We start from the raw sequence: 27786 nt of genomic DNA on the forward strand, positions 1-27786 counted from the left end.
TGATAATCACGCCATTTTTGTTTTTGTCAACAATGTTTTGGAACATCTAGATGCTTTTTGTTATGTTACGTATGATGCTAATGTTCCTAATAATATAGAAAAGTTTTCAAGTATACCGGTACACCGGTGTTTTAGTAATTTTTAACCGTCGATCTTAATTATATATATTATATATACTTTTTATAACTAAAATCAACGGTTAAAAATCACTGAAACACTGGAATACCAGTACATTTGAAAATTTTCCAATAATATATCACTATAGTTTTTTGGAAAATTTTCAAGTGTGCTGTCATATCGGTGTTTCAGTGATTTTTAACCGTTGATCTTAATTTTAAAAAATATATATAATATATATAGTTAAAATCAACGGTTAAAAATCACTGATATATACGGTACACTTGAAAATCTTCCTAATTTTTTATGTCATATGACATGGTCTATGAGACGTATTCAAATTTGTTTTCTCCACCTGGGAAAGGTGTACTATAGATCTTAATCTGCAGAATTAGACTTTTATTAATCATTAGGGTTTAATAAATGAAATCAATTTTTTTTTCTTTCTAAAAACACAAAAATAAAATTGGATGTCTAACATCAAAATAGTTCCATTTTCCAACGTTCTAAAATCTAAAACACAGTGAATCCCATTATTATTTCAAGGCATTTTATAGTAGATATGATGCAATGAAAGACTAGTCAATGAGAATATTAGATTTTTCCAGGTAACAAAAAATCATTTGGAAAGCGCGTAAGTTGTATCACAGAAAAAAAAATGGGGTCAAATATAAACAGGAAAAGAGAAATTTCCATGACAACACCTTTCCAATTTTCTAGGAATATAAACAGGTTTACTTGCGTTTAACTTTTTCAACTTGTTGATTCTTCAACGCAGTAGTTGCGCCTACCAATACCATGCATGCTTGAAAGCACTCATATTTATACAGTTATAAAGGAGCTAATTCTTCATCTAAGCCAAGTAAACGAGAGAAAAGAAAACAAAAAAAAATTGGTGTCTTGTTCAAAATTCCAGAATTCAAGGACACAAAGGTACAATCTCTCTTGTATTCCATGGTTTGACTTCAACTTTTCTGTTTCTTAGTGTATTTTAGAGTTGTTTTATGTGTTCATACATTAAATGGAATTTACATTGAATCTAATAATGAATGAAATATGAGTTGATATGATATGATATTTTACTATTAATATTACAACTACATAATAAGTATAATTTCATTGAATTACAAATTTACAATAGTTCATAAATAACTCCAGGCACTAACATATATATTCTGGTGCAGCCGTGCAGGTTATTATAGTTTGTTCTAAGAACACTACAATTTACTAAGCAGTGATGGCTGGTAGGAACCAACAGCACCCAACAATGGTGCAAAAGTTTCCTGTTATGCAGCATCAGCAACAATTTCCATATGGAACCTACTCAAATGGTGGTTTAAAGTATGCTATGATGGCAGCATCATGCAAAGCAAGTTCCTCAAGTGATGTGCATTCTGCAGGTTCAGCTGTGTTTGTCCAATCTCCATCAGAGAAAAGCTTTGCAACTTTTGCCACTAATTTTCTCATGGGAGGAGTGTCTGCTGCAGTTTCCAAGACTGCAGTAGCGCCGCTTGAGCGCGCAAAGCTTCTACTTCAAAACCAAGATGAGATGATCAAGGCTGGCAGGCTCTCCGAACCCTACAAAGGGATCGGAGACTGCTTTGCCAGATCGATCCGAGACGAAGGGATCACTTCACTCTGGAGAGGGAACACTGTTAATGTTATCCGTTACTTCCCAACACAGGTTATTTTATTTGCCTAATTATTTTCATGTGCTTGAACCTTGCATTGTAATAACTTGTCACACAAGTAATTGTATAAAATTCCGTCACAGGCCTTGAACTTTGCATTTAAAGACTACTTTAAGGGACTATTCAACTTCAATAAGGACAGAGATGGGTACTGGAAGTGGTTTGGAGGTAACTTGTTATCCGGGAGCGCTGCCGGAGCTTCGTCGTCAGTGTTTATTTATTCGCTGGATTATGCTAGAACTCGGCTTACCAATGATGCCAAGGCTGGTGGACAGAGGCAGTTCAATGGTTTGGTGGATGTTTACAGGAAGACCATTAAATCTGATGGCATTGCTGGCCTCTACCGTGGCTTCAACATTTCTCTTGCCGGAATCATTGTCTACCGGGGTTTGTACTTTGGAATTTATGATTCTGTTAAGCCTGTAATCTTGGTAGGATCATTGCAGGTCAGTCATTACTCCATTACTATCCTTTCTAAACCCTTGTTAAGAATTACACTAATGTTACATATGATTCTAGTTCTAGTTCTAGTTATACTATTAATGATCTGTTAGTAATTAGTATAGCATAAAATTATGGTTGCGCTCGATAAACAAAAATTATTTTAATGATTAAGAATATTATTATTTGAACATAGTTATTATCGTATTCTGTGTCGACATATCATCCATCCGCTTATAAATGAAACCAGAATGTGTACTTACATTAAAAGTCGTACCACATCTAACGGCGAATAAATGGTATGTTGGCACGGAATATGACGATGACTATTAAAAAAAAATTATTTGGGAATTAAAGCCTTATGATGTTTCTTTCAACCTAAAGATCTAAACAGTTGTACACAACACACCAGAGTTAAATTAAATTTAAAAACTATTTGTATCTGAAATAAGTTACACACACCATGTGTTTGGTTTCATTATTCTTGTTTTGGATATTACAGGATAGTTTCATGGCAAGTTTTGCTCTGGGATGGGTTGTTACAAATGTTGCAGCATTTGCCTCCTATCCAATAGACACTGTCCGTAGAAGGATGATGATGACATCAGGAGAAGCCATCAAGTATAAGAGCTCCATAGATGCATTCTCCCAAATTCTGAAGAAGGAAGGTTCAAAATCACTCTTCAAAGGTGCCGGTGCTAACATCCTTCGCGCCATGGCTAGCGCCGGCGTCCTTGCCGGCTATGACAAACTTCAGATCCTTCTCCTGGGAAAGAAGTATAGTTCTGGAGGCTCTTAGAATTCATTATTGTTCTCTACAACAAAAGATGGTGACGAAAATTAAGTAAAACAACCAATTACTCAATTCTTATTAGGATTTGTTTGTGTCAACTTTTAATAAGTCATTTTGCTTGGCATTGGTTTAAATAACCAATTACTTCTTAAATGGAATACAATTTTCATTACGGATCAATGTCTATATTGTTAAGACATGTTGCATGGCCTCTCCTTTTTTTTAAACCTATGTGATAAATTAAAACACCATAAAAAGTAAAGGATCTCACCTGGTGAGTTTGTTTTATGGGACTGAAGTGGGTTGGAGGATTGAGATCGACTATTGTGTTTGGTGATTAGAGATATTTTAATTTCGAAACACAAACTTTCAGTTTTTTCAATACCTCTAAAAAGTGACAAGAGATTAAAATTTCTAAAGTCGAATACTGAATCTTTAATATTATTTTTCTGGGTAAAGTATATTTTTTGTCCTTGAAGTTTGGTAAAAATTTCAAAAATACCTCTAAGTTTTATTTTGTTTCAATTTTGTCCCAAAAGTTTTCGATTTGCATCAAATATACCCTCGACGGCTAAATTTTCAAAAAATTTAAGACCAATCTAACAATAATGCATGAAAATTATACTTGATTTGCTTGTGTTAAGGGTTGTTCTTATGAAATTGTTGTTAAATTGGTCTTAAATTTTTTGAAAAATTATCAGGGGTATATTTGATGCAAATCGAAAACTTTTTGGATAAAATTGAAATAAAATAAAACTTAGGGGTATTTTTGAAACTTTTATCAAACTTTAAGGACAAAAAATATACTTTACCCTATTTTTTAACAAAAGGTCAAAGATCTATTTGTCCTTTTCTTTTTTTTTTTTTTTAAACCTATGTGATAAAACACCCTAAAAAGTAAAGGATCTCACCTGGTGAGTTTGTTTGGTGATTAGAGATTTTTTAATCTCGGAACACAAACTTTCAATTTCTTGGATACCTCTAAAAAGGGATAAGAGATTGAAATTTTTAAAGTGGATACTGAAACTTTAATATTATTTTTTTTTTAAATATTTTTATTTAACTTTTCACATTTTAAATTTATCCCTTAGTCTCCATATTTATTTTAAATCAAACATGATACTGAGGCATAACCCAATGTTGTACACTTTACACCAAATACAATATAGATATTAAATTTAATCTTTGTATCTCAATCTCAGTCACTCTTTCAATGGTAGTCTTAATGATTTTAACCTAAATAAATAAGAGTAAAAAAAAAATTAAAGAATAACAACCCGCTAAATAGTATAGCATATTGCTTATCATTTGACATGGTTGCCTAAGAGAAATTACTTTCTTACCATATAGTTAATTTTCTTCCAATTTAGTGTATCACATATGTGGATCTTAGTGTGATTAATTTATTATAGAGAATGTACATTGCCCTTGAGAAGATAGATAATAATAAATCTCATTCTCATCATCATATTTACGCGGAGAGATACAAGGAGGGAACATGTGGAATATAAAGGAGCATCAATGGTTTCCCCTTAATTAACATTCTAAGTATAGTTATTACAATTTCTTTAGCTGGCCAAACCGACAAACACTGCCAAGCCTGCAATTTTATTTTTCAAGTCACAACATATATACACATACAAAATAGTTGTAGTACTTAAAAAGTAAACAATATCATTCTCATTACACACACCATGTCAAAATATTTGTAGTACTTACACCAAGCACCAAGCTTATTATAAACATATGTATAATTCATAAAAAGAAGGTTACATGCATCTGCATTCACGGGATCAGTGATGAACAGAAATAAGAAATACTAGCAAATATATAATCATAGATTCATAGTTGACTTTGCATTATAGTTTGGTTGTAGGATCCAAAATTAAGAAGAAAAGTTGGTGGATTAAATTTTGAGCAATGATACATGGCTAGTAATAATTTGCATCCATATTTACAAATATTTTACATACAAAAAATATATAGTTTGCACATATATTTATCAGAATTTTGCACACATAAATTTAGGGACAGACTTAGGTTGGGGAGAGAAGGAGCACTTGCTCGCAACTGGGTGATGAAAAATTAATAATAATTATATATAAATAAATATACTTAATTCTATTATTATATTATCTTTCTTCTTATATTAAATTATAAATTATCTTTTTTGAGAATTATGTTAAAAACATATTTTGTTAAATTTAATATGTAATTATATATGTCGCATTAAATTTAATTTGGTATCAAAATTAAAAATAAAAAATTAATAAATAGTGATAATGTTCTTTTTAAAATAGTCAATCAATTAATTACTAAACTGTTGCTTAGTTTTTTAAATATAAATAAAGTTTTTATTTTTTTTCAAAAATTGGTTGAGTAGATAAAAAAATATTATTTATATATTAAATAATAAAAACTTATACGAAGCTGACTTTTAGTTATCCAACATTAATTATTTTTTAACTATAAAAATTCTCAATTTTTTAGAGACTTTAGGGTTTAAATTTTAAGATAAATAACATAATTTAAAAAAAATTGACTGATATTGATTGAAATTGGTTGAAAAAGTTAACTTTTTGATTGAATTCTAATTTATATTCTTTATTTTAATTCTTAGACATAATTATTATAAATATAAGTAAAATTATTAGTTTATATATATATATATAATTTTGTTTTAAAAATTATAAATATTTTTTTATGTCTTTCAAATTATAAATATATTGATATTTAACAAAATTTATTTTAGTGTATTTTTGCTCTCGTTATAAAAAATTTTTGGATCCGTCACTATATAAATTAATAAAATTTATTTGTTAAAGATAATTTAGTATTTGTGCAAGTCAAATGATAAAAAAATACTAAAAATTGTTAGTTCCTTAAATTTTCTCTTAAATTTTATCTGCACATATTATATATGGATCATACTACGTCAGTCACCAAGATCAGCCACCAATATAAAACACATGTTGAAATATAAATATATATTAAAAATAAATTAAATCACACATATATTTATATACAAATATATTGATGGTTGATTTTTGTGTACAAATAACGTTTTTGATTTTTTATATATATATATAGTACAATATCCCTATCCTATTTTTTCGGTAGATACAATCCCTAGAGGCTATGGCTTGTGATTCAAATCTTCATTTAAGATACCAAAACTTAAAAGTACAGATATAGCAGCTAGCCATTCCTGTATTGAACATTATTCTTTCTAATCTTTATCTAAAAATATTAGGTAGTAGTAGTAGTCTGAATTACTGAAAAATCTTGCAAGTCAAGTAACCAAGAGATTCCAAAAAGTAAGACTCAAATTCATCTTGGGTAGTAGCTATAATTAGTGTTGCTAAAGTTTATATACTATGATCATTATTACCCTTATAAATCAATATATATATTTCGTCCATGATGCAGTATATAAATCAGTCAAGTATATAAATCATCTGGTATAGTATATAATATGGCATTGAAATTCTAAACAACATGATCCGAGGTAACAATGTATCAGCAACAAATTAGCCCTGCATCACGTCTAAATTAAACAGATTACAACATATACTTTAGTAATTAATTATTTAATTAATAAAATTAGCATGTGCAGTTCTTCCAATTAGATCAACCTCATGTATGGTAGTAAACCTGCACCATATAATTTTATTGAGTTAATTACTGTAATATAGTGTATGTAATCACATGACATGAGATATATAAATGGTTCACAAGGTCAACCTTTGAGCAGATGATGAAGAATTAATATAGGTCCTTAATTAATTCCCTTAGCGTATTAGGGGAACATGAAGCGGTAATTATAACAAGCAAGTAAAATTAAATGTTATCAAGTAAACATCTAAATTAATGCTAAACAAATTTCAAATTGAATACTTTGGTCTAAAATAAATTTTTATTATTCTAAACAAATTTTTAAAAATTACTCTCATTAGATAGGTTAGTGATTCTATCATTTTCAATTAAATTCTTAATATGTATATTAGATAAATAATTTTTTAATAACTTTTATTGTAAAATAATTATTAGGCCTCTAAATTGACAGAAAATTAATCAATAATTTGTCTGATAGAAGTACATTTTAATAACTTTGGAGGATATAAATTATTTATTGGGAGGCAAAATGTTTGATTAAAAATTTCTTATAATTAAAAGTTAAAACAACTTGCATTAAGTGATTGCTCATCTATGTATAGTAAGCTAGGAGACTACAGATTAGGGAAGTGCATGCACTTATTGAGTATTATTTAACTTCCTTGATGATCATTGATATAATTATTTAATAATCACCTCATCTGAGGATTAATAAAACTAAATTAACCACCTCATAAAATAAAAATGTATTCTTCAAATAAGATATATAATATTAGAATTTAGACTATTAATATGAATTAATAACATTTTTTATATTATAATTTTTTTTTATAGAATTAGATATTTAATGTGTAAAATTATGAAATTAATGCTAGATTAATTATATAAATGTTATTCTTTATGAAAGTATAAATATAGTTTTAAGATAGATGCTTATTTCTATGTTATTGTAAAGATAACATAATAATTTTATGAAACTTGAAATCTCACGTGTTATTTACTCATCACAATACTACTTTAGACTATTTTTTTATATATCTATTATATATCTCTAATTTACAACTAAAATGTGTCACATGTCACTTTTTTCATTGCAATTGAAATCAAATTTTTTCTTCCAAAATTAAGAAATTCTCCTCCCTTCTTTGCTAATTTTATAATCAAAATGTGTCACATGTCACTCTCTCATTGTAATTGAAATTAAATTTTTTCCTCCAAAATTAAAGAATTCTTCTCTCGTCGTTATTAATTTTACAACCAAAATATGTCACATGTCACTCCCTTATTACAATTGAAATCAAATATTTCCCTCTAAAATTAAAAAGTTCTCCCCTCCTTCCTCTTTCTTTTCTCTATTTTTCTCATTCCTTCAACCACTCTATCTATTTTATATATCGTTATCAATATCAATGACTAATTACTAATTTGACAATCAAAATATGCAACATGACATTCTTTAATTGTATTAAAATTAAAAATATTAAAATATTAAAATTAAAATTGAAATATACCTATATTATGTATCATATATTACTATCTAATTTAATAATCAAATGTGTCACATGACACTCTCTTATTAAAATTGAGAGAAAATACTTTTTTCAAAATTAATAAACTCCCTTTCTAAATTATCTCATCTACCTCTTTCTATTTTTTATTTCTCTCTACTATTTTTACTCTATATATAATTTATATTTTATATTAGTAATTTGACAAATTAAAATATATCATCCAGTATTTTTTACAATTAAAATAATTTTTTTTCAAAATTAACAAACTCTCACTCTCACTCTCATTCTTCATCTTTATATTTCTCTCTCTTTTCTCTCTTTCTCTATTTTTTCTATCCTTCTCTTCTATAGAAAACAAAATTAACAAAATAATATAATTTAAATAAAAAATATCATTATTATTGTTATTATATATAATTTTTTATTTAGTTTTAAATTTTCATCGCTAATCTTTCTATTCTATATTCTCATTTCTCTTCTTTCAAATATTTATTACATATAATTTTGAGAGAATACTAATGTTATAATTAAAAGTTAGAATCAAAATTTAATTGTTTTTAAAAAATTAATTTTGAGTTAATTTTATAACTATCAGTATAATTTTTTATGTTAATATCTAATTATATATTGAGTCCTGTTAGGGAGCCAATGATTTATTTATACAATATGTACAATGGGCTATATGAGTTACAAAATGAACATCACTCATAATATTTAAAATAACGGGTTAATACTCAAATTAGTCCCTGAAAGATCACCCGATCTTCATTTTCGTCCCCGAATGTTTTTTTTAATCAAATTAATCCCCGAAAGATTTAAATGGAAACCACGTTCGTCCTTCCGTTAGGTCACTGACGTCGCCGTTAGAAACTGCTGACGTGGAGTGTGACTTGGCTGCCCACCCCAACCAAACGACGCCGTTTGGTCACTCCAGCGTGTCGCAATGAAACGCTTGCGTTTTGAGGGGATAGTGAAACGTTTTTCACTGTGTCTTTGGTGTTTAACCTCAGTTGTTCTTCTTCAAAGTAAGCTTGAGTCTCTGTTTCTCTGCCCCCTAAGCAAGCAACAGGAAGACGAAGAAGACTGCCCCATTGAACGCAACCGTTGGAGTCGGCGTGGAGCATTGTTGGTGCGTCTGCTCTGGAGCCCAGTGGGAAACCTGAAGGAAAGAACAGAGTGTTGTTTCTGCGTTCGAAGAAAGAGGTAACCTTTTTTGTATGTTGCCAAAATCCTCTGGTAAAAGTGTGTAAAACCGTAGTTTCCGCATTATTTGATTGAGTGATCGTTAACAATCTGTTAGTGAATAGGGTCTAGGGTTTTATTCCAGGGTTGGGTTTATGAACGGGTGAATGCGTAAATTAGGAAAGAGTCTGTATTTTTGGCTTAGGAAAAGTGTTAAGTATGGCTTGTGTTAATGGAGTAATGGTTAGTGGTTTAGGGTCTGTGTTGGTGATGATTTAGTGTTTTTCATGTTCCTTGTTAATTTTTGTATAGGGTTTGGCGATCCTTGCACTTCTAAGATGGAGGGTCCTCCGATGACGTTCATTTTTCATCATGGTGGAAGCTTTAGAAATGATGAGAAAGGAAGTAGAATATACGAACCAGATAATACGGAAGTGTTGGTGGGGGTGGATGGGGATACGTTGGATGTATTTTTTGTTAAAGGATACTATAAGCAACTGGGATATGCTGGGGGGTTTATGTTGGTGGAAGGTTCCTTGGCTGTCGCTTGAGAAAGGGCTGAGGAAGTTGGAGACTGATAAAGACTTGCTGAAACTGTGTAAGACCTGTAGGAGGAATCACAATGTGATGAACATATACTTTGAACATGGAGTTTCAGAGCCACACGTGGTGGAATGCATGAGTGAGGAAGATGATGTCATCTTGCCAACCAATGCACCCTTCTTGAAGCTGCCCAGCACACAGCCTGCAATGCAAGCAAGGAAAGTTGCATCCCAGCCCACAATGAGCCACTCACAGAGGGAGTCAACAAAGCCTCTGCATCCCACTCCCAAAAATAAAGCCAAAGCCACTCCCAACTCTGCTGGACCCAGTCCTCACCACAAGAACATGGACTATGCTAAGCCCAAGACAAGGTCTTCCCAGCAAGCAGAGAAGCCCAAGGAAAAGCCCAATTCTGAGCCCAGTGAAAAGCCCACTAAGAAGCCCATTTCTGCCCCCACCAGAAAGTGTAGTTCTCAGCCCACTCCAAAGCCCAAACAGCAGCCCAAGTTCCAACCAAGAAGCTTTTCCCAACCTGCAAATCCTACCACTGCTGTTAAGGCAGGAAGTAGGCACCAACCTCCAACGAAGTCAAACTCTAAAAACAAGAACAACCCAACTCAGCATTGCACTAGATCTGGGAGAGCTGTTAAGCCACCCCCTATTCAGGATGATAGTGACTCTCATGAGTCATATGAGAGTGCTGAGGACAGTCTATATAAACCCACCAAAGGATTGGGAGATGCTAGTGACACTGACAGTGGGGGTGAAGAGTTTGAAAGTAGAGGTACACGAAAGAATAATTTTAGAGAGAAGCACAGACCAGCATCTTCTAGAAAGGAAGACAAGGTTATTGACACAGATGACTCTAGCTACGAAGACATTGAAGAGGATGAGCCATCAGATTCAGGTAACTGATGGTTTCTAATTCGACTTATATTAATCATGTTTTTTTATTTTTAACAGACATATTAGTTTGATAACTGACCTCTGTGTTGTGATTGGATTGACAGACTCTGGAGAGGATTCTGGTAGTGAGACTGAATCCGACTGTGACTCCTGGCACTCGGAAGATATGGATAAGGTCCTGGACTCTGATGAGGAGGAGCCTACTGTTTATACACCATACAATGAAAAGGCAAAATTTGGAACTCTGAAGCTTGAGGTTAGCATGATCTTTAAGTCCAAACAACACTTCATGAATGCCACTAGAGATTATACCATACAATGGGGTAGGAATATCAATTTCATTAAAAATGATAATGTGAGAGTGAGGGCTGTATGTAAAACAGAGGGATGTCCATGGGTTGTTTATTGTGCATGTAATAAGCAGAATGGGGTATGGCAGATTAAGACACTAGTTGATGAACATAGTTGTCCTAGAAAGAGAAAGAACAGGGCTGCAACACAAGAGTGGACATTAGGTAAGCTGGTTCCTAAGCTTAGAAAGCACCCAACTATGAAGCATAGAGAGGTATATGACTGGTTTGTCAGGAAGTGCAACGTTAAGCTTAATAGGACCTGCATTACTAGGGCCTTAAAGGCAGCAAGAAAAGTAGTGGAAGGGGATGAAGTTGAACAATACGGACTGATCTGGGATTATGCTAACCAACTCTGGACCACCAACCCAGGTTCAACAGTTCAGGTTGGAGTCATTCCCATGCCTGAGGGTCCTCCACAATTTCAAAGGTTCTATGTATGTCTGGAGGCGTGTAAGAAAGGATTCAAGGCCGGGTGTAGACCGTTAATTGGCTTGGATGGCGCCTTTTTGAAGAGCTTGCATGGAGGGCAGCTGCTGACCGCTTGTGCCCAGGACGCTAACAATCATGTTTTCGTCATAGCTTATGCGTTTGTGGATGTTGAGAACAGAGATAACTGGCACTGGTTTCTTGAGATGTTGCAGAATGATATCGGTGACTACAGAGAAAATGGTTGGGCCTTCATTTCGGATATGCAGAAGGTAAGGACCTTTTTGCTTCACGAAATGATTTTTAAGGACTTATTTGACTGCTTTAATTTCTTTTAGGGACTAGTTTGATTTAATGAAATACGTAGTTGGACTTGTTTGATTTAATGAACATGCAATTTCATTGCTGATTCACTGCAAACTGTTGTTGACGAAATGTTATGTTGCAGGGATTGATCCCAGCCATGCAGGATGTGATGCCACGAGTTCACCACAGATTTTGCGTCTGGCATCTGTGGAGGAATTTTTCTAAACAGTGGGGCAGTATACAATTGAAGGAGCTGCTGTGGGAATGTGCTAGGTCTAGAACCGTTACTGAGTTTGAAAGAAATATGAAGAGGGTGAAGGTGTTGAATGAACGAGCCTGGGCTTATCTGGATAAGTGGCCGAGAGAAGCATGGACGAAATCTCATTTTCGTGAAGGGCCTAAAATGGACACTATCTGTAACAACGCCTGTGAATCATTTAATGCAAGGACCAAACATGATAGGGGTAAGCCTATCCTTACACTGGCGGAGGAGGTTAGGAGGATCATAATGAAATCCATGATTGACAATAGGGAAAAACTGGCCAACTACCAAGGTCTTCTGCCTCCAGTGCAACAGAGCAGGCTGGAGGCAATGACAAAGCTTTCTCAGCATTGGAGCCCACAATGGAGTGGTGATCAGAATGAGGAGTTATACGAGGTTCACGGCTGGCCAACAACAATGGTTGTTGACTTAGGAAATCGAACTTGCACATGCAGATTCTGGCAATTGACAGGTATAAATTCTCACCCTATATTAAGATTAAGATTCTGAAGTGTACTTTTCTTACACTGCAAAACTATGTCTGAGATATTAACTGCTGCCACAGGTATGCCTTGTATGCATGCCATATCCTGTATACAAGATAAGAATGATAAGAGGGCTGAGGATTACTGCCATGAGTGGTTAAGCATGGAATCACACCGAAAAACGTATGCTTTCCATGTTAATCCAGTCAAGGGCCAAGAGTTATGGGAAAAAACAGGTCGTCCTGCCCCAGTTCCCCCTCCAATTAAGCCCAAACCAGGTAGACCGACAAAGAACAGAAGAAAAGACAAAGATGAGGGAGGATCTGGGTCCAAGACAAGAATGAAGAGAAAATATAACCCCATCCGATGCATGTTCTGTAGTGAGGTTGGACACAACAAGAGAACATGCCAGAAGAAGAAACAGGCTGATGCTGAAGAAGAATCACGTTTAATGCAGCTGCAACTGGCTTTAACTAACCCGAACACAGATGTACCAAATGAGCTCCCTTCTGATGTACCAAACGAGCTCCCAACTGATGCTGATAGTGCAACTCTGCATAATCCACTCCCTCTGTCTGTTTCCCCACCACCAAAGCGGTCAAATGCAACCACTGAAACAACACCGGTTTGCTTTACTGCTTTAACTTCAATTTCATTTCACTACAGCTGTTTAGTTTCTCAGTTTGGTGTTTACCATGTCATGCAGGCTAAAATGAGGGGAAGACCACCAAAGCTTCAAGTTTGTAAGGGAAAGGGGAAAAGAGCTGCCTCTCCCCAACCTGCTCCCCCAATAGCAAAAGCTCCAATTTCTGCTGGAACAATTAGAGGATCTAGTGCTGCCACAACCAAGAAGCTTGCAAGTTTTATGACCTTCGTCCCGACTCCAGGGTTCAAACGGCCTAGGAAGAAAGACGACGCCATCTGAAGCACATCCATCTAAACATATGCAACCTTTTTTTTTTGTTCTAGGCTTTAGACTAAGAAAGACATGTTTATGTTTCTGTTAAACAATATCTAGCATCAATGTTTTGTAACGACTCTATTTTGGGTGCATGTTATGCCTTGGTATGAAGTGTTTCTGTTGAATCACTTTTAGGAATTCTACTACCTTTTGTTATGAAACTTCATATTAAGAAATTTAAGAAACTTTATTATCTTGTTATGTGTCTGGTTTGCCATTTGCTTCTTTACATTTTATCTTTTCACCACAGGTTATCCAAAAACCAAATAGCCATTGATAAACTCTGGTTTCAGATTACAATACTTTAGCTAGGGTACTGGAAACAACAAAACCAGCCCTACTTGTACATATCTGAGATGCAAACTAACACTCCTACTAAGATGACTAGCATCACAATAGTGAACATGAAGCACAATAACATTCTGTGTGCTCTAACTTCTGCTTCTAAACTACCTATTCTCCATGCTAACTTAATCTTCCAATCTTCATAGTCAATGTCCAGTTCTCCTTCCATTTCTGGGACACCCCTGGAACCCTCTGCAACAGCTACATCTTCATTTTCTTCCACCCATTTAAAAAAATTGCAATGGTTCCCTTTCTGGAAAAATTGAACAACAGTGTAAAGCCCAGAACAAGAGTAGAAGCCAACATCATGCTATGATTCATACAAAATTAAACTCACCCGATATCTTGCACAGGTATGGAACAACCGGTCTGGGTTCTTTGATGTCCCTGATTTCTTAATCAAGGTTTTCAAACCGCAGAAACAGGTTTCTTCATGGTTTTGTCTTCTTCTTCGCATGGACGAGCTCGATGTATAACTACTCTGTGACGGCGATGGAAACCCACGACCGGCCCCTCCACTTCCGCTTCCCATCATGGCGCCAAGACCAACTTCCTCCTGCAAGCACAACACCTGGGTCTGCGACAACGCTCAATCAACGGAACCATGTTCTTCGAAGGTTGGGAATTAGGGTTTTTTAATCTCACACTTGGGGACCAAATTGATGCAACACACTAAACATATCTGGTCAGCAATACACACACCATGCCAGGTGTTAGGGTGGGCAGCCAAGTCACACTCCACGTCAGCAGTTTCTAACGGCGACGTCAGTGACCTAACGGAAGGACGAACGTGGTTTCCATTTAAATCTTTCGGGGATTAATTTGATTAAAAAAAACATTCGGGGACGAAAATGAAGATCGGGTGATCTTTCAGGGACTAATTTGAGTATTAACCCTTAAAATAACCATCTGGTACTAGGGATAATAAACATCTCATGTCATAAAACCATTCATCCCAAAAACTTAAGTTGATTTTGGAATTCTAACACTAATTGTTATATCTCTAATACTCCCTAAACCTCCATTGTGCGCATTGTATAAATATTTCATTGGCTCCCCATACTTTCCTTATATTTTTATATGCACACGGAGAAAAAATATTATTTTTAAATAGCAAGTATAAAAATTAATTATTTTTATTTTTGCAACAAACTTAACAGTTAACACCTAATTAAATGTAAAAGTATACACGTTAAATTGTTTTAAATTTTAGATAACAAATATTAAAATTAATTATTAATAAAAAATTAAATTTTTTTATATAAAAATAATAACTAAAAATCTTATTATTTAATTTTTTTTATCTACAGATATCTTGGTCTTCTTAGCCAAAAACTTTTGTCAACCTACAATTTTTTTTTTTTGTAAAAATAGTTTGATTTTATAACTTTTTTGTGCAATGCATAATTTATACTATAGAACAAAATGGACTATAACTTTAAAAAAATTATATTCCCATTATTATGGGTAAAAATACTAGTTTATAATAAATTTGATCCGATCTAACAATGCCGTTGACATCTCCATAATATAGTCATTGACTTTAATTTGTTCATATAGCCCACAATCGTCGGAAATATAAAATGCCTTTAAATATTAAAAACACATGGTAATATATATTTTAAGTCTTGAATTCCAGACTGTTGATGCATTTACAAAAGGAATGGTCTCATGCATGATTGAAGGGCAACACTATATAAAGGGTAGCAAGAATGCAAACTTTGTGAACCAAGCATAGATCATTAGGGTCTCTAGGAAAAGAGAGTACTAATAAAGATCTGAGCTACACAAGAAACCATATATTATGGGAACCTTCTCAGGGTCGAGGCACTGGCCTCGACTCATCTACTTAGTGGCATTTTGCCTACTTGCAATTAGTGTCATTGCTAAGCCTGATGATGAAGATCATGATAAGAAACCTTACCCTCATGAAAAACCTAAAAAAGATCATGAATTACCTCCAAAGCATGAAGAACATCCACCCCATGATCATAAACCACATCCACATGAACATAAATCTCCACCACCTCCACCTTATGGTTACGAATCACCGCCTCCACCAATCTATTCTCCACCACCTCCATATGTTTATAAATCTCCTCCTCCACCAGTTCATTCTCCGCTTCCTCCAGTGCATTCACCTCCACCACCATATATCTACAAGTCTCCTCCACCATCAAATCACTCACCGCCTCCACCGTATATTTATAAATCACCTCCTCCTCTGATTCACTCACCTCCTCCACCAGTCCAATCCCCGCCCCCACCATATGTTTATAAATCTCCACCTCCTCCAGTTCATTCTTCGCCTCCACCAGTTCATTCACCGCCTCCACCGTACATTTACAAATCACCTCCTCCTCCTGTTCACTCACCTTCTCCACCAGTCTACTCTCCGCCCCCACCATATGTTTATAAATCTCCACCTCCTCCAGTTCACTCACCACCTCCACCGTACATTTACAAATCACCTCCTCCTCCTGTTCACTCGCCTCCTCCACCAGTCCACTCTCCGCCTCCACCATATGTTTATAAATCTCCACCTCCTCCAGTTCACTCACCGCCTCCACCGTACGTTTACAAATCACCTCCTCCTCCTGTTCACTCACCTCCTCCACCATATCTGTATAAATCTCCACCTCCTCCAGTTCACTCTCCGCCTCCACCAGTTCATTCACCGCCTCCACCATACGTTTACAAATCACCTCCTCCTCCTGTTCACTCACCTCCTCCACCAGTCCACTCTCCGCCCCCACCATATGTTTATAAATCTCCACCTCCTCCAGTTCACTCACCGCCTCCACCGTACGTTTATAAATCACCTCCTCCTCCTGTTCACTCGCCTCCTCCACCATATCTGTATAAATCTCCACCTCCTCCAGTTCACTCTCCGCCTCCACCAGTTCACTCACCGCCTCCACCATACGTTTACAAATCACCTCCTCCACCAGTCCACTCTCCGTCCCCACCATATGTTTATAAATCTCCACCTCCTCCAGTTCACTCACCGCCTCCACCGTACGTTTACAAATCACCTCCTCCACCAGTCCACTCTCCGCCCCCACCATATGTTTATAAATCTCCACCTCCTCCAGTTCACTCACCGCCTCCACCGTACGTTTACAAATCACCTCCTCCTCCTGTTCACTCACCTCCTCCACCATATTTGTATAAATCTCCACCTCCTCCAGTTCACTCTCCGCCTCCACCAGTTCACTCACCGCCTCCACCGTACGTTTACAAATCACCTCCTCCACCAGTCCACTCTCCGCCCCCACCATATGTTTATAAATCTCCACCTCCTCCAGTTCACTCACCGCCTCCACCGTATGTTTACAAATCACCTCCTCCTCCTGTTCACTCACCTCCTCCACCAGTCCACTCTCCGCCCCCACCATATGCTTATAAATCTCCACCTCCTCCAGTTCACTCACCGCCTCCACCATATGTGTATAAATCTCCACCTCCTCCAGTTCACTCTCCGCCTCCACCAGTTCACTCACCGCCTCCACCGTACGTTTACAAGTCACCTCCTCCTCCTGTTCACTCACCTCCTCCACCAGTCCACTCTCCGCCTCCACCATATATTTATAAATCTCCACCTCCACCAGTTCACTCTCCGCCTCCACCGTATGTTTACAAATCACCTCCTCCACCAGTCCACTCACCGCCTCCACCGTACGTTTACAAATCGCCTCCTCCTCCTGTTCACTCACCTCCTCCACCTGTCCACTCTCCGCCACCACCATATGTTTATAAATCTCCACCTCCTCCAGTTCACTCTCCGCCTCCACCAGTTCACTCACCACCTCCACCGTACGTTTACAAATCACCTCCTCCTCCAGTTCACTCACCCCCTCCACCAGTCCACTCCCCACCTCCACCGTATGTTTACAAATCACCTCCTCCACCAATTCACTCGCCTCCACCACCATATATCTATAAGTCTCCTCCTCCACCTGTTCACTCACCGCCTCCACCGTATGTTTACAAATCTCCTCCTCCACCAATCCACTCTCCACCCCCTCCATATGTCTATAAATCTCCTCCCCCACCAGTTCATTCTCCGCCTCCTCCAGTGCATTCACCTCCACCACCATATATTTATAAGTCCCCTCCACCACCAATTCACTCACCACCTCCACCATACGTTTACAAATCACCTCCTCCTCCAATTCACTCACCTCCTCCACCAGTCCATTCCCCACCCCCACCATATATTTATAAATCTCCACCTCCACCAATCCACTCTCCGCCTCCTCCAATCCATTCACCTCCACCACCATATGTTTACAAATCACCTCCTCCTCTGGTTCATTCACCTCCTCCACCAACCCACTCTCCGCCCCCACCATATGTCTATAAATCTCCTCCTCCACCTGTTCACTCTCCGCCACCACCATATACCTATAAGTCTCCCCCTCCTCCTGTCCACTCACCACCTCCACTAGTCCATTCACCCCCACCACCATATATTTACAAGTCTCCTCCTCCATCAGTTCACTCACCGCCTCCACCATATGTTTACAAATCACCTCCTCCTCCATATCACACACCGTCACCCTTAATTCACTCACCACCACCTCCATATATCTATAAGTCTCCACCACCTCCAGTGCATTCACCACCACCACCATATATTTATAAATCTCCTCCTCCACCTGTCCACTCACCACCTCCACCATATATCTATAAATCCCCACCTCCTCTAGCCCACTCACCTCCACCACCCCACGTATATGTTTATCCGCTGCAGTCACCTCCACCTCCTCATGTTCCCAATCATCCACCATACCTCTATAACTCACCACCACCTCCTCCAAAATACTATTAAGCTTGCTTTTAATTATAAGCTATCTTAAATTGCTTCAGTATTATTATGGCATGCATGTGTTGCGGTTAGGAACTATAACTTCATTAATAACAGGGGTTATACGATCTACACTAAAGGAAATTTTCGTTAAATGTAACCTCCTTATGTATACTTTTTATTCAGAAGTTTGTTCTGCTCTAACAATGTTCAACTATTGTCATTCGCTTGTGTTAAGTATCCATTTACTTATTTACATGATATTCTTATGTAATTTGTGAGGTGCTACTTCGAAATAAATACTTTATTTGACATTATATTTCTTTTGTTAAAGAATTATAAATTGAGTCTAGTCATCCTCTTACATTAATATATGAAATGTTGCGAATTTGGAATATAAAGCTAACCACTCACCTCTCTCCAAAACGATGTCTCAATTTCCTATTTAACAGAGAAAAATGTTAAATAACCAATCTTAGCTAATTGAATCGGCAGTAAACATTAATTAAATCCCACGTGAACATACAAAATTTTTTGGAGTATTATTATTTATAAAGCTTTGTAAAATATAGCATTCTCTAAATTAAGCAACATATGAGAGCCCTTGATGTTATGCCACAATTGATGCATCACAATGTATGTAGCGATAGTTGAGATATACTTTGATTTGAGCCCATGAGTTAACTTTGAAGATCTCAAATGTGAATAATAAGGAGGAAGTGGCATTTATTTAATGTAACAAATTAAGCGTACATATATATATTTCCTGCTCCATTCTTTGTATGTTGACATGCTGTTGAATAAGAAAATGAACAAGCGAATAAGTGCAGTGTCAAACACTAAGTTTAGGATGGAAATCTGAGTTAATAAGTGAGGATGTAATGTCATCTAAACAAGCCATTCGAATTCTCTCAGGAGTTGCTGGATTATCAAGAGGAAACCAATCACCGCATCCCACTTCAAGTCTTGCAGCTCTGATGGCGTCCTTGATGGCGAAGAACACTGCCGATGCTAGGAAAAACGGCGGCTCGCCAACGGCTTTAGATGAGTGGATGGCCTTCACATTTGGATGACCCTACCAGTTACCACACATAACAATGAACATAAGCAACTGTAGAGTTACCTTCAATTTTTTTGTAGCTACTCATATGAAGATGTCTTCAGTAACAGTTAAGATATTGGCACGTATTATGTGTAAAGGCAATATGGGGAACATCATTGAATTTCAGGAATCAAGAACACACCTTTAGAAGTGAGACATTGAATTTCAAAGGAACATCATTGATAGAAGGAATTTTGTAAGCTCCAGGTCCACATGTGTAAAGGCAACCAGGGGGAATCCATTTATGTGCTGCATCTCCCCATTTGAGTTCTTCTAAAGCTAACCAACCCAAACCTTGAATAAAAGCTCCTTCAATCTGCAAAAAGAAATATGATGAACAACATATGTATGTATATAGAATGAAAAACATATCAAATAGGATTTTCATTTTTCAAGAACATAGAAGTCAGGAAGTTGCAAGTGTAAGGAATGTATCTTTAGCAAACATTCTTCTTTATTATGAAAATCAAGTATAGAAATAATAAAACCAACTGCAGAAGACGAGTACCTGACCGACATCTAGTGCCGGGTTTAGAGAGAAACCTAGATCCATAATTATGTTTGCCACTCTAGTGTGAAAATCTCCAGTCAAGGTGTCAATTTCCACCTCAGAAAATGCAGCCCCATAAGTGAAATACCTAAAAGGTTTTCCTTTACCCATCTTCCAATCAAAGCCAATATCAGGTGTAATATAAAATCCATGGGCAGAAAGGTCTATTCGCTCTATATAGCACGCAACAGCTAGCTGAAAACAATAAAAACATAAAAATGTTTAGAAATCTCTCAAGCACAAGCCACCTTGTAACAGTACAATAATTGTTGACAATACCTATACAGAATACATATTTAGAAGGATTCTGAATATTTGTTTGAGAAATTTTAAACAGATTCAATAGGATCTTGTGAAATATTTATTTTGTTTATTAGAAATGTTAAACAGTCTCAATGGTTTATTAATTCCTCATGCACTTTCTAACACCAGCATTGACATAAAATTTATGCAAAAATAAAATTTCCACAAAACACAATGTACTTAATCATTTATTCTGAATGAATTTTGCTGAAGCAAAATCTGTACCTCAGCAAATGAGTTGAAATTGTTCCGTGAAGCAATAGGTTCCATGCGTGCCTTTATCTGCTCACATGCATCTAAAACCGCTGCTCCATACATATCAGAACTCGCAGAAGCTGCTGTTGGAGAAGAATTAGGAACCTGATGTTATAGCAAGCATGAGTAGAATCAGAAACAATACTTCAAGACACAAGAATGAATAATCCAAATGAACTAACAAAAGAACTTCAGGATATTATATTCAACATGTTTATCAACAGAAAGGTTGCAGAAAATCTACATAAGTTTGCCAGGATCTTTAGTTGCTAACCTCTGAAATTAGTTAACCGTCAAATAGAGTAACTTCTTACCTTGTCAGTACTTGTCTCTGATATAAAGACAGAACTTAGGGGGATGTTGAAAGCTGATGCGGCGATCTGAGCAACTTTTGTATGCAAACCTTGCCCCATTTCTACACCCCCATGGGTAACTAAAACAGTTCCATCTGTATAAACATGAACCAGAGCACCTGCCTATAGTAATTAACAACATATTAATTTAATCATCATCACTAATTTGATAGTGCAATTCTATCATAAATAACATAGGAATATAAAAGGAAATAAAAGTTTTGAAGAAAAGCAGTAGAGAACCACAAAAAAGAAAAATTAATAACCAAGAAATCTATAAAGCAGACCATGATTGTAGATGGTAATTACCTGGTTCATAAGCTTTGTTGTAAAGGATATACCAAACTTAGTTGGAACCATAGCAATGCCACGCTTCTTCCAGCGGTTATGACTGTTGAATAAGTCAACTTGTTCACGTGCCTTCACAAAGTCACAGGATAACTTGAGTTCATTCCACAGCTGGTGTAGTGTACAGTACTCAAGTTGCTGGCCATAATGCGAAATATATCCTGCTTGCTGAAAATTAATTTCCTGGAAAGAAACTTATTTAGTAAAATTGACAGTAAAAATCCAACATCAAGTGAGGAAATGAGGAATGCACAAACCTCTTAGAGAATAAACCAAAATCTTGTATCTTACCTTTATCTCTTCTGGGCTCATCTTGAGTTCAGCAGCAATCCTATGAATCCAGTTTTCAGTGATTAGCATGCCTTGCGGACCACCGAATCCACGGAAAGCAGTGTGGCTAGGGAAATTTGTGAAGCAGACCTTTCCAACTATCCTCACATTTGGTATATCATACACATTATCTGAATGAAACATAGCACGTTCAAGGATAGCAAGTGACAGATCCAGTGAATTTCCGCCATTGTTATAAATTTCAAGATCCAATGCGAGTACCCTCCCTTCATTTGTAAATCCGACCTAAATCAGATAATATCTCTAATTGACTATTCAACCACATTAAAATCAGAAGAACCAGTGATCTCTCTCAGAATTTAAGCCAGATAGAAGCAATCAAAAGTACTTAATACAACAGTTCATAGTCATTTTCTGCCTAAAATACATCTTAAAGAGAGAAAAAAAAATTTTACAGCAACATTTTGACATTCAAAGAAGCACACTAGTTTTACCAATGTATTTGATATTAGCAATACCTTGTACTTCCCAAGAAAACTATGGCGTTGCCCAGTTATCATCATGTCAACATCTCGGTCAAGTGTGAGCTTCACAGGCCGATTTAACAGATATGATGGAACTGAAGCTGCAGCAGCAATAAAGGCTGACCTTGTCTCCTTCCCCCCAAATCCACCACCAATTCGCTTTGTTTTGCACACTACCTTTGACATGGGGAGACCAAGAACATGAGAAACATATTTCTGGTGCTTCTGAGGGGCCTGCAATAACCGATGACCAAACCAGAAAATTTATGTTGCAAAGATAATACATAACTACAAGAAGTACTTTTATATAGTTATACTTAAGACTTAAGAGTTTAGTTTAAATTTTCCTTTAGTGTGGGATCACTCAATCAATAATGGGGAAAAGTTTACACATAAGAATATAAATGTAAAAAGATCAAATTAAACTCTTGACAGGGGCATATGGACCAGCAAACCTCTTAACCTGGATTGGATCCGTCCCTAGCAATAACACAATGTTATTTTCACAACTCAGTTGCTTCTTTCAAAGTTCAAGCCATACATTACAGGTAACACAAGTCAACACCATTCACGATACTTAGTTGAAGCTTATTCCCATGAAGATATGATAACAACAAAAACTTCATCGTAAAACTCTAGGTTTATCACAACAGAAAAGGGAAAAAGACCAAAAGTGAAGAAAACACCAGCTCCCACGATCATTTTTGTAACAGAAGAACCATAAATAGATTATCAACCATTTTCCATCCATTTTCCTTCCAGTGTTTGAATCTCTTATCATCAATATATACTGATCAGCAGTTCTGAACACTTAAATATATAAGATCACTTGTCCAGTCATATATTGCCAAATTTTTCCAAAAAGAATTTGATATATAAAAAAAAGCTAAATATTCCATACAAATTGGGGCTTCCAAAAAATAAACATTACAAACTTTAGGCTAAGTCAAAAAAATGTATGACTTACCTGAGTAGATGATATCATATGAACTTCATTTCCACCATCCAATGTCCACACCAAACTGCTATGTGGCTCAAGATAGAAGTGTTCCTGACCTCCAATGTGAACTTCCCCTTCAATTATTCTGTCACACTGACCTGACTGAAAACATTGATCTACATCACCTTTAATCAGACACTTCTCTGTATTGGGGTGAAAACTTCCAGCATTGATGGCCTCTTTTATTGACAGGATGGCTGGTAGATCTTCATACTTGACGTTAACTTTTCTTGCTGCTGTCTTTGCATTTTCATGTGTATCAGCCACCACTACTCCAATAACCTGGAAAATTTTTATCAATTCCACAAACTAATAATGTAAAAGGCTAACCGAAGACTAAATATTCCACAATAAAGGGCCAACCACCGACACCAAGATCTGGTAAAACATATACTTAAATTGAAAAGTAACCATCAACAGGTAGATGAATGAGCATCCTAGTATGATTATTGATTGGGAAGGGGAAAGCACATAGAAGTGGTCAATTCATATCGATTTTAAGTTAGATTTTAAAGGAGATATTTGTTGTATGGCTAGACCCTAAGCTATAGTGTAGAAAATATTCCAGACTAAGCACACTATAAGAAGGAAGCAGGAGAGTTCCTTTCCCTTTGACTCTTCAAGCTCAAATTATAATAAACTAGTCAAAAGTTAGATATTATTCGGTAAGTTATATACCTGACCCACACAGGTTACATAATCTGTGGCAAAAAGCTCTTCATCATAAACAACAGGCCCAATTTTATTATCAGCTGGTACATCTTTGGCCAGAAACAAACCCACAAATCCAGGTGAAGACATGGCCTCTGAACCATCAATTGAAAGTATCCGGGCATGGGGTTTTCTACTCAAAACTAAGGCTGCATGCAATCCATTCAGAGGCAATTGTATGTCGTCAGCATATTCTGCTTCTCCTGTAACCTGAGTATACATTATGTTAAACATGTCATCAAGCATTCTACTGACAAGTAGAAGACATGATTTGCCTAAAGAGAAGAAATAAACCAAACATAATAAAAGCAATATATTGAGTTACTAAAAGGTACAGGCAATATATTTAGGAAAGATTTGCATGATAGGAAACTTCTCTTTTAAACCCTAAAATAACAATGCAAAAAACTCAATATAGAACAAATATTCAACAAAAAGAATTTTGTTACAACTTATTTTCTGATGTTTTATAGAGTGACTTTTTAGAGATCACTACAATTTATAAAAAAAGTACTTCATGAGGTCATGTGTCTGAAACATAAAGAGCTACAGGAACAGGATGAATGAAGAAGATGCAAGCATGCTTGACCAATCATAACACGTCACAACTAATCTATGGAAGAAAGCATAATCTGTATAAATTTGGCCTGTCATTTTACCATGTAAGTTCAACAAACCTGAAGTTTTGCAGATAGATGAACCTCAGGAGAACCCACAGATGTCCCATGTTTCATGATTTCATAGTCCTGAGATCCTGTAATTGTTGGGCGGTGGACTGGCTGCATGGCAGACAGATGAGATGCCGGTATCGACTCTTTCACACCATCCAGTTGATGAGACACCCAAAGAAAAAATTTAAAAAAGAAACTTAGAGTCAAAGATTTCCGGAACTCAACCATTCCGCCAGGAGCATCCTCTTTAAGTATTATATCATTTTGTAGGACTTTCAATGCATCTTGTAATAGATTTTGATCCCAAACCTTCCCAATGAGAAAGTCCTTAGTTTTTTTAGCAGAAAGTGAACATGGCGCCACCCCACCATAAGCAATTGATGCATCAGCAACCACCCAGATTTCGCTAGTTTCTTGTAGATGAATGCGCAAACCCGCATTTACAATTGCAATATCATCATCCCTTCTATGAGACTGTTTAAATTCCTTCACATATTCGAATCTCTTATTCCACGGTAGGAATACTGACAGCAAGATTTCACTGCTTGCCAAATCCACCTTACGATATCCCAAGAAGAAATTTTCAGCCAATGTTGTCCTACTGTTCCCTTTGGAATCAATAATTCGAAAGTTTGCTCCAACTGCCATCCAGAGAGGATTTAAGTCTGATATTGGACTCGCGGTACATATATTCCCCCCAATTGATGCAGCATTTCGTATTTGTGTTCCAGCAAACCATTTCAATTGCTCAATTAAGGCCCTACAAGATGATGTTTCATGAACATCTCGCTCAGTTACAACCTTTCTTAAAACACTCAAGAGATCAGATAGCCTTACTGCAGCACCTATCTCTAATCCATCATCCTTTACATTCAAAACATTTAGTTCTGGGACATGTGTTACAGACACCAGAACCCGATATTGTAGTCTCTTCAGTCTCATCTCAATTCCTACCTCAGAATTACCAACTATCAACTTAGCATCAGGATATTTGGCTTTTAAATCCAATGCATGTTGAAGTGTTAAAGGCCTATACCACATTAACCCACCAAATCCAGTCAAACTCAAAGGGGTTGCTGTCCTTAACAGAAGCTCAGGTGGAAAAATAAGTTCCTTTTCTGTATATTTGGTCCCATCTACTTCATCATAGGAAGTAGCTTTATATCTATTATCACCCACTACACATTTATCATTCACATTGTTTGAATTGCAAGAGCAGGGCTTTCCAGTTGAAGGGCAAATAGACTTAGCTTCTTCAGGGCTCACAGAAGAAATCCCAGTATATAACATATCGTTAGTTTTGGCAAAGACACGGAATGCATCAACTATTGGTCGGTAACCAGTGCACCGGCATAAATTTCCAGCAAGACATTCTTCGATTTGCTCTTCACTAGGCGGGGTTTGACTTGACCGCAATAATGCATACATGGACATAACAAAACCAGGTGTACAAAATCCACATTGTGAACCATGAGCTTGTGCCATTGATTCCTGAAGAGATTTCATGTTCAAAGCACAAATGTATAAGCTAAATTTACAAACAAGAGGAAAGCTCTTAGATTAAGCTCTGTGCACATCGCAAGAAACAAAACAAAGGAATACTCAAAAGTATGTATGACCTGGACAGGATGCAAACCTCTCTTGCAGCTTCCCAATCCTTCCACTGTAATCACATGCATTCCTTCTACAGAATATAGAGGTGCTAAGCAAGCATTGATAGCATAGTGTCTGGAAGAACATTTTCAAACTGAAATGGTAAGTCTGCTGTTAAGATACACGAACAAAGCCAAAAGCCAGAAGCCAGAAACCAGCACCGGCGCGAAAGAAGAAACACTTACAAGCATTTCCTCGATTTTTCATCATAAGAAGAAACCATAACCGTGCAAGCTCCACAACCACCCTCACCACAGCCTAGTTTAGTTCCAGTGAGGCCTATACCTTTTGCACCAAAGAAGGTGGAATGTCCCATAATTAGTTTTGCTTCATACAGAAGAAAATTCAAATGGACTAAACAAAACTACAGCACCTAAAGAATCAATCGAATAAGCAGAAACATTTATTCAGCACTAAGGAGAATTCCTGTTTCATTGCCATGAACTAATAGATGAACTCAAAATGCAGATATTTAAAAAATTAATGCAATAAGGTTTGTTAATTAAGCGTGTGAAGTGAAACAATAACAAATTAGGTTGAATTGCAGAGAAAATGGGGAGCGATACCTCTGAGATACTCAAGAAGGGTCAAATGAGCTAATCCATCAGGTAACACCCTTCGAACTCCGTTAACGTAGAGAAGAGGTTCGTAAGACACCTTCGATGTTTGAAGCTGAGGATTTTCGTCGTTCTTGAGTGACCCCATGTTTGGAGCTGCTGCAACTTCAGCTGAGGATTCTTATTATGATTCTGAATTAGAGGATTAAGATTTGATGACTCTTATGACTATGATGATTTAAGATGTGAAAACAATAATAATTATAAAATTAAATATTAATAATTGTGATCGGAACAAGAAACGTCTTTCTCCCAAACCAAACGAACCGACTCAGATTTCAGAAAAAAAAAAATGGTATCTCCTGGTTCTTACTTCTTAGTCCGACCAAACTTGTTTGTCGCATGGCATGATAAGACCAACCAGCCAGGGTAAAGTAATTAAAATTAAAATAATAGGATAAAAGAGAAGTATATGACTCAGCAGCACATGGCATATTATCTATATCTATTAGAGATTTAGAGTAATGGTATAAAGTATTGGAATTTTTAAGAGAGTCTTTAACTAAATCTATTCAATAATCAATAAAAAAGAGTTATAATAATAAATAAATATTTTGAAATCTTAAAAGGCAAATAATATTTTAATTTGTTGTACACACAAAATTATTCACTAAATTAATTATTAGTATAAAACATATATTAAAAATGAGTTAAATATATA

At 36.1% G+C, this 27786-nt stretch overlaps 3 protein-coding genes across 6 annotated transcripts; 2 read left to right on the forward strand and 1 right to left on the reverse strand.

Moving 5' to 3' along the window:
* Window positions 1–521: 521 nt before the first annotated feature.
* On the forward strand, window positions 522–3222 carry LOC112772838 (ADP,ATP carrier protein 1, mitochondrial). Its single transcript, XM_025817843.3, has 4 exons — window positions 522–1050; window positions 1302–1801; window positions 1892–2254; window positions 2752–3222. Exons 2-4 carry the CDS (start codon window positions 1355–1357, stop codon window positions 3046–3048), a joined length of 1107 nt encoding a protein of 368 aa, XP_025673628.1. The 5' UTR covers window positions 522–1050; window positions 1302–1354; the 3' UTR covers window positions 3049–3222.
* A 12404-nt stretch (window positions 3223–15626) lies between these two features.
* On the forward strand, window positions 15627–19064 carry LOC140181552 (uncharacterized). The gene has a single exon (XM_072225443.1). The coding sequence runs from the start codon at window positions 15742–15744 to the stop codon at window positions 18769–18771; it is 3030 nt and encodes a 1009-aa protein (XP_072081544.1). The 5' UTR covers window positions 15627–15741; the 3' UTR covers window positions 18772–19064.
* Window positions 19065–19449: 385 nt separating this feature from the next.
* On the reverse strand, window positions 19450–27545 carry LOC112771662 (xanthine dehydrogenase 1). 4 transcript variants are annotated; one of them, XM_025816454.3, is made up of 15 exons: window positions 27439–27545; window positions 27075–27257; window positions 26694–26793; window positions 26475–26583; window positions 24862–26346; window positions 24152–24394; window positions 23441–23755; window positions 22468–22707; window positions 21950–22234; window positions 21620–21841; window positions 21272–21433; window positions 20928–21062; window positions 20358–20594; window positions 19992–20165; window positions 19450–19822 (listed from the first exon to the last, which is right to left on the reverse strand). In XM_025816454.3, exons 2-15 carry the CDS (start codon window positions 27211–27213, stop codon window positions 19580–19582), a joined length of 4089 nt encoding a protein of 1362 aa, XP_025672239.1. In that variant the 5' UTR covers window positions 27214–27257; window positions 27439–27545; the 3' UTR covers window positions 19450–19579. The 4 variants fall into 4 exon arrangements, with proteins under 4 accessions (XP_025672239.1, XP_025672240.1, XP_072081543.1 ...); XM_025816455.2 differs by having other exon boundaries at window positions 26475–26602; window positions 27075–27539; XM_072225442.1 differs by having other exon boundaries at window positions 26492–26602; window positions 27075–27508.
* Window positions 27546–27786: the final 241 nt, after the last annotated feature.

Source organism: Arachis hypogaea, chromosome 18 (assembly GCF_003086295.3).
Source record: "Arachis hypogaea cultivar Tifrunner chromosome 18, arahy.Tifrunner.gnm2.J5K5, whole genome shotgun sequence".
In the NCBI taxonomy this organism is placed as follows: domain Eukaryota; kingdom Viridiplantae; phylum Streptophyta; class Magnoliopsida; order Fabales; family Fabaceae; genus Arachis; species Arachis hypogaea.

What these genes read in the sequence shown, in the direction of transcription:
- LOC112772838 (XM_025817843.3), top strand. Translation starts at nt 1,355, where the DNA reads ATGGCTGGTAGGAACCAACAGCACCCAACAATGGTGCAAAAGTTTCCT. An exon ending in TCCGTTACTTCCCAACACAG is followed by an intron (nt 1,802 to 1,891) that starts GTTATTTTATTT and finishes ATTCCGTCACAG; the next exon opens with GCCTTGAACTTTGCATTTAA. An exon ending in TCTTGGTAGGATCATTGCAG is followed by an intron (nt 2,255 to 2,751) that starts GTCAGTCATTAC and finishes TGGATATTACAG; the next exon opens with GATAGTTTCATGGCAAGTTT.
- LOC140181552 (XM_072225443.1), top strand. Translation starts at nt 15,742, where the DNA reads ATGGGAACCTTCTCAGGGTCGAGGCACTGGCCTCGACTCATCTACTTA.
- LOC112771662 (XM_025816454.3), bottom strand. Translation starts at nt 27,213, where the DNA reads ATGGGGTCACTCAAGAACGACGAAAATCCTCAGCTTCAAACATCGAAG. An exon ending in ATCTATCTGCAAAACTTCAG is followed by an intron (nt 24,395 to 24,861) that starts GTTTGTTGAACT and finishes ATGTATACTCAG; the next exon opens with GTTACAGGAGAAGCAGAATA. An exon ending in TGAGCCCAGAAGAGATAAAG is followed by an intron (nt 21,842 to 21,949) that starts GTAAGATACAAG and finishes GTTTCTTTCCAG; the next exon opens with GAAATTAATTTTCAGCAAGC.